General features: G+C 31.2%; 1 protein-coding gene across 1 annotated transcript; it reads right to left on the minus strand.

The window, feature by feature from the left end:
- Positions 1–6,409: 6,409 nt before the first annotated feature.
- On the minus strand, positions 6,410–7,186 carry LOC128283734 (PI-PLC X domain-containing protein At5g67130-like). Its single transcript, XM_053021114.1, has 3 exons — positions 6,976–7,186; positions 6,794–6,880; positions 6,410–6,624 (listed from the first exon to the last, which is right to left on the minus strand). The coding sequence occupies exons 1-3, from the start codon at positions 7,093–7,095 to the stop codon at positions 6,592–6,594; spliced, it is 240 nt and encodes a 79-aa protein (XP_052877074.1). The 5' UTR covers positions 7,096–7,186; the 3' UTR covers positions 6,410–6,591.
- Between the last annotated feature and the right edge of the window lie 3,408 nt (positions 7,187–10,594).

The raw sequence follows: 10,594 nt of genomic DNA on the forward strand, positions 1-10,594 counted from the left end.
AGTGTGTATTTATAGACTTTAGAATGCTCAAAACCCCTAAAAGTTGACTTTTTTAGCATGTTTGGGAAACAGGGAGCGATATCGACACGGGCTGGCACATGGGCGTATGGCCAGCCCGTGTGGCTCACACGGGAGTGTGCTTAGCCCGTGTGGGAATGCCCAGGCTGTGTGGCTCCTGAAAATAGCTCGTTTTGTCTGATTTTGGCCCGTTTTCTGCTCCTTTTGCTCCCCTATGCTCTCTTAAGTATAGAAACATGAAATTAAAGGATTAGGAGCATCAAATTCACTAAATTAAATAATAAATCATCCAAAAATGCATCAAGAATGGGATTAAAATATGTTGCTTTTATAGCTTATCAACTTAATCAAAAATCATTTAAAATCCATCATGAAACCATTGATTTTTTAAGTAATGGTAAAATTGCCATTAAGTCCTTTCCATCAAAATAAAAATAGGATAATTGCACTTTAGTCTCTATAATTTTCTAATTTATTCAATTTAATCCTTAAGTTAATACCAGATTTTTAACTTAACCACATGCTCCTACTAATAATCCTCCGTGTTTTCATGTCTGACAGTATCCTCTAAAAACGATCACAATTTCTTATACTACTATTTATTTATAGATAATTTATTCAAGGACTTCTACCATAAGTATTCTTCTTTTCTCTTTTTTTTTTTTATAAAAAAAGTGGGGATGTTACATTTTATATCAAACATATTTTTTAATGGTAAAAAGTGTTGAAAAAAATCTGGTTCAAAAATGATTTTTCTACATAGCGAAAAAATAAAATTTTGAAAACCGAGCCGGATTGTGATACTTATTGTAACATCCCCAAAACCCCTTTGGTCGAAAATAATATGAAATAGATTTTTTTTTAGTAAAATAAGATATAAAAAAAAAGTAAAGGATAAAGGATGATAGAGAAAAATGAAATAAAAAGTATGTTGTGAAATGTTAATTGTCACACCCCAAAATAAAGCCTAAGAGTTTTAAGGGTATTTTAGAAATTTTAGCCTTTGAGTGTTCGAAATTCTATGACATGACATATCGGTAATGTTTTCAATTATGGTTTTTAGAAAATTAAATCAATTTCTGAAAATGAGTTTTAAATACCTTTAATTTTAGAAAAAGGATTGATTTGTAAAAGAGTCAAAATTGTGAGTTTTTAAGAAGCAATTAGACCAAAATTTAAAAACCAACCTATTTCTTCTTCCCACGTACAATTTTTCACGTTAACTCTTCCCCAAAACTAGTGTTGCCATCCCTTGACTCTCTCTTGCTATTTCAATCAATTTTGAACTCCAATTCCTAATCCTCTGTGACATCTATCACCCTTGAACATTTAAACCTCTATAAAAGATCAAGAAAAACCCAAAAATACCATAGTTCCTCCATTGTCAAGCTTTTGGGTTTTTGATCAAACGCATAGATTTTTTTCATCTAAGGTAACTATTCAATTCCTTATTAGTTTTTAATGTTATCTAGTATTTAAAACTAAGTTTTTAGCCGTTAAAACGCATGTTCTTGATAAAAGCAAAAAATTGGGTCATTAATGGTGAATTTCGAGTTTGTGGTTTATTGTTTAGACATTTTGATGCATATATGGCTAGGTAAATGAAGCATGATGATTAGGGATTAAGTTTGAATGATTTAAATGCTCTTATATGCTGAATTTTTGTAACCTTAAGTAAAGGTATTGATATTAAGGCTTTTAGAACGATCAAAATGCAGGGAGTCAGAATATCAATTTGGTATCGATATCTTGGCCTAAGTATCAATACTCATGTTGTAATTATCGATACCTTGCGAAAGGTACCGATATTTTTTTATGCTTTGAAATTTGGCGAGAAACAGAATACTAGTTTGGTATCGATTTTCCAGGTGGTATCGGTGCCACTTAAAGGAAATATCGATACCATAGAGGTGGTATTTATACCTACGTAACATTTTTGAGAAAATTTTCTAAGTGGTCCCAGTGCTCGAGATATATACATTCTATGTTTATTTGCCGTATGTTAGTATGATTAAACGCTAAGCTAAGCTTGCATGACTTGATATTCTCATAAATGCTAGAATAACTAAAGTAAAATGAAATTGAATGTATTTCAACTTTGATTTACAATGAAATCGATGTGAGACTGTGGTGTGGCATCTTGATATTCGGCTTAGCGTCCAGGCCGGGTATGAGGTGTTACATTAATTGGAGCTAAGGACTAAATCTTAAAAGTATGAAAAGTGTTGAGGTCAAGAAAAAAATATCTCAAATCCCAAAAATTGTATTAATTGACTTAATTAAAATCCCAAAATTTTTATGGGGATATTACTCTAGAAGTTTCTAGATAATGCAAGAATCTGAAGTGAGATAATTGTTTAGAATACGCTCAAGTTCAAGGATATACTTAGATAAATCGCCTCTTTGAGATCTCTGTCCAAATGATAATGGAGCAAATAGGCAAGATATAGTATTGATGATGACGTTCATACAGAGAGCAGAAATGCACATTTGGCTATAGCACCTGAGAAGTGAGGTAGCAGATTAAATAAAAGGAAATTCAACTATGAGTTACAATGTTTTGTCTCAAAAACAGTAGTAGAAGGGATGTTGGAATTACAGTGGGGCAAGATCGCCAGACGAGATGGGTTGTTTCTTTGGGATACTCCTTCAAGAAGATGGTTGAGCAAATGCGTCAGTAACAGCATATTAATGAACAACGAGTGACGATACCCTAATTTGTTAAAATAGAATCATCCTCATTTTTGCATATATTATTCATACCACATTTAGTTAGGAGCATTGGGTCATTTCGATCATAGCATCCTAATTATTTGGCATAAGCATGTGCATATAAAATGGAGTCTACAAGATAGGTCCCCTGGAGGGCAATGTAACAACATTGGTAAAGATTGAAGATCTTATCTCCATGTATCGGTAATGGAGCAGATTTTACTACCAAGCCTTATCTCTCTGAGGTAGCAAGAGAGCAGGTTGAAGAATGAGTCTTATCTTCCTGAAGTAGCAAGGAAGCAGACTGAGAATTGAAAATTTTATTTCCCTGAAGTTGTCGCAGAGCAGATCTTCGTAGATGGAATCTTATCTCCATGTATCGGCAATGGAGCAGATTTCACCACCAAGCTTTATCTCTCTGAGGTAGCGAGAGAGCAGGCTGAAGAATAAGTCTTATCTTCCTGAGGTAGCAAGGAAGCATACTAAGAATTGAAGATTTTATCTCCCTGAAGTTGCAGCGGAGCAGATCTTTGCAGATCTTCACAGATGGTGAATCTCATCTCCATGTATCGGCAATGGAGCAGATTTTACCACCAGGTCTTATCTCTCTGAAGTAGTAGGAGAGCAGGTTGAAGTATGAGTCTTATCTTCCTGAGGTAGTAAGGAAGCAGACTGAGATTTGGAGATTTTATCTCCCTGAAGTTGCAGCGGAGCAGATCTTCGCAGATGGTGAATCTTATCTCCATGTATCAGCAGTGGAACAGATTTTACCACTAAACCTTATCTCCCTGAAGAAGCAAGAGAGCAAGTTAAAGATGGTAGTCTTATTTTCCTGAGGTAGCAAGGAAGTAGACTGAAGATTGAAGATTGAAGATTGAAGATCTTATCTCCCTAAGCAGTAGTGGAGTAGGTCGAGGATGGCGAATCTTATCTCCATGAATCGGTAATGGAGTAGATTTTAACTATCGACCTTATCTCTCTGAGGTAGCAAGCGAGCAGGTTGGCGATTGTAGTCTTATCTTCCAGAGGTGACAAAGAAATAGACTGAAGATTGAAGATTTTATCCCCCTGAGATTGCAGTAGAACAAATTGAAAATGGAATGTCATCTCCATGTATCGGTAATGGAGCAGATTTAATCTCATCTTCTTAAAGGTGTTTGGAAAAGAGAAGCACAAAAAAAAAAAAGCTGAAATTTAACAAGACCGAGCAAAAACGGTTCTTTTGAAGTCTTTGCTCTACTCCCGTTACACGTCAATGAGCAAAGAGGGACAGCTGTAAATAACCAATTTTGCCCGGACCCATTTAATAAAACCAAATGAAAGTAAAAAAAAAATAATAATAAATAGTCCAGTAAAGTCCCTTTACAATGCACGTACCAAAATAATTCATAACCCAACAAATGTTAAAACCCAATTCTATAAACCTTTGCTCTAAATCTAGCCCAAACCTGAAAAAAAGAAGAAGAAGAAAGGTATTCCAGTAGCCAAGCACCAGAAGCATCTGGAGCGTATTAGAACATTTCCAGGAAGTTTGAATTCACGAGCGAATTCCTCGCACGATTTCGTTCGAGCGTGTTTCTCCCTATTTCACTTTAACAATTTAGTCCCTATTTCACAATTACACAAAATTCACACAATTTCATTAAACCCTAGTTGGCCGAATTACATATAGGTCCCTAGCAGCCCAAAACTTTCATTTATTTCATATTTCAACCACTCAATTTGCACATTTCACAATTTAATCTCTATTATGTATTTTCATCAAAAAATCACTTTACAAAACATGAAAATCTATTATCAAACTTTCATATTTCAACATTAAACATAAAAAAACACATACATTCAACAATGGAAACTCTTAAAATCTTTAACAGTTTTAGAATTAAAGGTACGTGCTAGCTAGATTGAGCTGCAACGATTACAAAAACATAGAAATCATAAAAAACCGAGCAAAAACTGTACCTTAATCAAGCTAGGAGTTGACCGAACCCTATAAAGCTTCAAATCATTTCTTTTTTTTCTATATTCGGTTGTAAGTGAAAAAGATGAACATAAATTTCATTTGTTTTTATTTATTTTAACTTAATAAACTAAATTACCTTTTTAACATTTATTATAAACATATAAAAACATATAATGGATGGCCATAATTGTCCACTTACACTAAAGATGGTCTAATTACAACATAAGGACTTTAACTTTAAGGTTCTATAGCTATTTAATACTCTTAGCTAATAGAACAATACTTTTGTACTTTACACGATTTAGTCCATTTTCTCAAATTGAGCAATTAAACGATAAAATTTGTTCACGAAATTTTCACACATACTTGCTATCCTATTGTAAACACAAAAAATAATATTAAAATAATTTTCCAACATCAGATTTGTGGTTCCGAAACCACTGTTCTGGTTTAGCTAAAACCGGGTTGTTACATATATAATTAAGGATGTGGATTGCCGAGGAGGAGGAATAAATAATTAAAGAATTATAATACTAAGAAATAGTTACAAATGATGGTTTTGCTAATACATAAAGGAAGTGTAAATGTTTTATTGAAATACTAAGTAAGTGGTTGATATAAAATGAACTAAAGAGACCCTAACTGACAAATTTATTGGTAATTTTTAATGATAGTAATGTCATGTAGAGAGGATAAATTATTTTTAGAATAAGTCATCTAAGTAACTTATTTGTAAAATGTTAATAATTGTGTTAAATTTATACATTTGGAATTAGGCTCCGTTTGTTTGCCAGTAAAATATTTTTCGAAAAATAATTTCTGGAAAATGATTTACTTTTCTGGTGTTTAGATGAATTTGTGTAAAATATTTTCTATTGTTTGGCAGATTTCGAAAATGTTTTATGGAAAGTTGTTTTAAATTAAACAAATATATATTTAAGAATTTATTATCTTTTCATTGTTTAATTGAGTTTATTATATATATTAATAAATTTATATTTTAAATTAGTTTTACATATATTGCAATGATTTATTTATAAACAAATAAATCAAATTAAATATATAATAATACTCAATTATTAAATTAGAATATTAACCGTCATAAATTGAAAACAACCAAAGTCAAATAAATTATTTCTAATTGTATTATAAAAAACAAAAAACAAGGATTGAAAAAAACAAGGATTAAATGCCATCTTAATTAAATTAAATTCAAATCATAAAATATATTATGACATAGATTTATTTAGATGCAAGTTAATTCATTAGGATGTTAATCCACTCAGTAAATCGTAAATTTACACCTAAAAAACAATAAAGTATATCAAGACCTGCATCGGATCATCTCTCTACCCATCGATAATCATCAAGTAATTGTTAAACCTCCATCATCATCCTCCCCACTCATTTCACATCAACTTCTAGTGGGATCTAAAAAAAAAAAATCAAATCTCTTCTCCCCCAGTTTGAAATTGTGATACCAAATATTTACTAATATATTGCGCATCGACTAATAATGCACACCACTAGAAACTATCCATCAAGCCATGTTCTTAATCATTGGCAAATGCAGTAGCCACTTCCCTTAAATTAATCTGCTATAGCTCCTCCTCCCCATCATCAATGGTGAGTGCCATAATATTATCATCCGTATTTTAAAACCAAGAATTAATAAAAAAACAATCGAGGTATAAGAGTAGACAATCAGAGAAAAAATATGCTATAAAAGCAGATTGAAATTCCATTTATAAATTTTATTAAATTCATAGAACTCAGCATACATACATATATTTATGTATATGTCTACAACTTGTACTTTTATGATAAGAGTGAATTCAGTGCTTAAAATGTTGATGTAGTTTGAAATCTTGTGCCACATCCTCTGCCTGGAATCCACCTTATGGTGTGCGAGCACCTGAAGTTGATCCAGCCTGCAATCACAAAACAAACCACATTTTTTTACTATCTACCTAACTTCGAAGGTCTGCAGATATTTGAGAGTGGGGTTGGACACAAATAATTGAGCTCAAAATAAGTATAGAAATATGGTTTATATTAATCTAAGAACTACATTCATTTGAAAATATAATTTTGACTTACCACACATGCATGAATATCATCACATCCACATAATAGCTTTCCATTCAAAGTATCGACAGCTTGGAACGATCCTCCTCCTTCACTCCTCTGTGCAAACCAAAGCAAGAATATTTTCAGGTTTCAAAGAAAATGAGCTGAATCAACAAGAAACGATTATCAACTTAAAGAGTAAACAAAGGAACCTTGTAATAATCAACAGCAACAAAGTTAGCCCAACCGTTACTAGCAGCCGAATAGCAAGTACGAAGCATGTTAATCAGATCTCCAGAGTTGTCCTCGCATGTCTTCCCTTTACTTGACATTGAATGAAAGTAATTTACCAATACCAACGACTTAGTCTTGTCGTCTAGACCTGACGACTCTGCCCTGTTTGGGCAACTTCCTGCTTTATCCTCAATTTCTAGCATTCAATACAAGTATTACTCAATTTCTAATCCCTATCTATAAAAATACAGCTTTTGTTCTAAACTCTGTCAGTTTTCTCTCCTAAACCATAGTTTTATCCTCAATTTTCTGTTCTAAAACCATAAATAGGTACAAGAAAAAGAGAGCACTGTCAAATCAGCATATGAATCTCTTCAAAAAGTGTAAGAAAACAACCAATTTAAAGTTAAAAACAATTAGAATTTAAAATTTTTTTAAGTTTTTTAATGTATTTGGAGGATACTCATATCCATGTCTTAATATGTTTTGGACACAAGTACTGGTCATGGGTACTTGAAAAAAAATGAAGCTTTTGGTTAGCATATGCATGATTGATTGTACAGTTGATTATATGTTTAGATTTACCTCCAGCATCCCACCAGAGATGCATTTGGTTGTATAAATATTTGATTTTATAGGATAAAAGCTGAAAGTCCAAGTAGAAGATTTCCATGAATGGAATGGACAAAATATTCTTATTCTCTAAAGGCTTTTAAGAAACTTCTTTTTCAACTGTGCTTTAAACCTCTAGCCAGGCCGGATAGGCTCTTGTTCTGAATTAGATCTTCAAATTTTTACTTGAACAAGTAAAGTTAACGTGTTTCTCAGGTTATTAGTTACATTACTTTCATAAATGCTTCATTAGTTTTTTTTATAACTTTGATTTGCTTTACTTTATGTATGCAATGAGTTTCATAATAATGGCCATTGAAGGTAAGAAAGAGACCTATAAGAAGATAATTTAAGAACAAAACAACAATGGTGGGAAGCATGAAAATGATACAAATGCACAGCAAGGGATTTGACATATCACATTCATTATTGTCGATAAATCAGGGAACCCCATTCCTCTATTTTTAGCCTTTTTCAATGTATTAGAAGCATAAAATTTCAGATAAAACCCGGAAAAAACCCAATTTCAACATCAAAAATTAAAAAAAAAAAAAAAGAAACAAAGAAAGGCATATTAACCGAAATTTCAACATAACCAATGCTACTTCACTTTCAGATAAAACCTAAAATTTAGCACAAAAAACAAAAGGGTATTCAACAATATAAAAATTAAAATCAAAATTCTAGGGAATTGCCAAAATTATCTGTTAAAAAGTGGACAAGTAAAGAACAAGAAGAAAAAAAAGATCTTTAAAATGAACATAAAAAGATGTCATACCTTAAGCCAAGACCTTTCGAAGAGGAAGATTTGAGCAAAACAAGCAGCAACCTTGAGAAGAGAAGATATGCACCGGACACAACTAAGGAAAAATGGAAATAAAAGATGAAGAACAAAAGAAGTAGAAGGAGGAAAGTTACCTGGATGAAGAAGAAGAAAGATGGAACGGCTAGGAAAGATTGGTGAGAGTTGGAAAATGTCTTCTAGAAAAAAAACCGGTAAGACATTTTCCCTAAAAGCATAGACATTTTACTCGTGTTTTTGAAAACCTTTTACGTATGTAAAATGTTTTCAATCAAACAAATACTGGAAAATTAGGAAAACATTTTCCGGAAAATGCTTTCCTGACAAACAAATGGACCCTTAATGTCATGTTCATAAGGTTCATTACAAAACATCATGTGTTTAGAAACAAGTGGTTGAGAAATGTCTTTTGATAATAAAGTTGATATATTTTAAGGTTGAAATGAAAAAGGGGCTTAATTGAAAAACTTGATATTTGTTTAAAATCATATGAGATAATTATATGCTTATGAATTGGTACATGAAATTAATATTAAAGGATGTTTGGCGATAATTTGGTATATGTATTGATATGGTTAAAGTTGACAAGTAAACAAGGGCCAAAAAGGGGTAAAATATGAAGAACTAAAGTGGTAAATTAACCTTGGCATAAAATAAAACATCGAATGACATTTGGTATCGATATTAAGCTCAAAGTATTGATACTTTGAAGGAAGTATCGATATATTGGACAAGGTATTGATACATAGGGTATTTTTCTTGAATTTTTTAACTCGAAAAAATTACAAATATAAAAACGAATATACTACACTTAGGGCACTAGATTAAAAAAAAGATATTACCCAAGATGTCATATTAGGAACGTCATTCATATCTTTACTCAAACCTATAAGGTAACAAATCATTCAATCTCCACCAAAGTTTTAAATACTAAGGTAGAATTACCTTTTGTGGAAAAACCCTAAATAAGAAATCTCAACCTGTTAAAATATTTGTCCTTCTTTAATGGGCAAATCAACAATTTGATTAATAATAAACAAAAAAAACATTTTTTTCTAAAAGAAGAAATATGTTTTTAAAAAAATTAAAAATAAATCCAAAAAAGAATAAACCAAATTAACGAAGAAATAGAATCAATCATATGTTCTAGCATCCCTAATGCCTTTTGGAATAGGAAAAAATATGAAGTAACATTATGCTATTAAAATGATTTTGGTGAAAGACAAATTCCAACAAAAGCAAGGCCAATACAAATGAACAAAGAAATAGAAGAATTTTGCAGAAAAGAAATACAAGATCTTCTCAATAAAAAAATTAATCAGAAAAAGCAACTCTAAGGAGAGTTGCTTTGCAGATAAAAATTGTAAATTTCAAAAGAGGAACACCAATATTAGTTATTAATTACAAACCTCTCATTAAAGCTCTAAAATGGAATAGATACCTGATCTCAAATAAAAATGATTTATTGCAAAAACTTTGCAATATTGTCAACATTTTCTCAAAATGTGACATGAAAATAGGATTTTGACACATCCAAATAAAAGAAAAAAGATACAAAACAATATTTATTGTATCATTTGGGTAATAGAATAGAATGTAATGCCTTTTAGTTTAAAAAATGTCCCATCAAAATTTCAAAGAATTATGAATAACATTTTTTATCTATATTCCCAATTTACAATAGTATACATTGATGATGTGCTAGTGTTTTATTTTTTTAAATCTAGAAAATACTTCAAACACTTAACCATTTTTATCAAATTTATAAAAAAAATAATGGTTTAGTAATATCTACATCCAAGATTAGTTTTTTTTCAAACCATAGTAAAATTTTTAGATCATTATGTTACCCAATGAACTATTACTTCAATAGAAAGATCTATAGAATTTGTCAAAAAATTCTCAAATCAAATCCTTGATAAAGTCCAACTACAAAGGTTCTTAGGTAGCCTAAATTATGTTATAGATTTTTATCCCAATCTTAACAAATTGTGTAAACCCTTGTCTGAGAGGCTCAAGAAGAATCCATAACTTTGGACAAACGTTCACACCAATATAGTTACCCAAATAAAAAAGCAAATCACCGAACTTCCTTGTTTACATTTTTTTTGATCCAACCACCCTGAAAATAGTAGAAACAATATTTCTGAAATAGGGTATGGTGGTATCTTGAAACAAATTAA

This window comes from Gossypium arboreum, chromosome 11, assembly GCF_025698485.1.
Source record: "Gossypium arboreum isolate Shixiya-1 chromosome 11, ASM2569848v2, whole genome shotgun sequence".
In the NCBI taxonomy this organism is placed as follows: Eukaryota; Viridiplantae; Streptophyta; class Magnoliopsida; order Malvales; family Malvaceae; genus Gossypium; species Gossypium arboreum.

Coding starts and splice junctions, on each gene's coding strand:
- LOC128283734 (XM_053021114.1), bottom strand. CDS start 7,095: ATGTCAAGTAAAGGGAAGACATGCGAGGACAACTCTGGAGATCTGATT. Junction 6,881..6,975: donor TTGCTGTTGATTATTACAAG/GTTCCTTTGTTT, acceptor TGGTTTGCACAG/AGGAGTGAAGGAGGAGGATC. Junction 6,625..6,793: donor ATGATATTCATGCATGTGTG/GTAAGTCAAAAT, acceptor TTGTGATTGCAG/GCTGGATCAACTTCAGGTGC.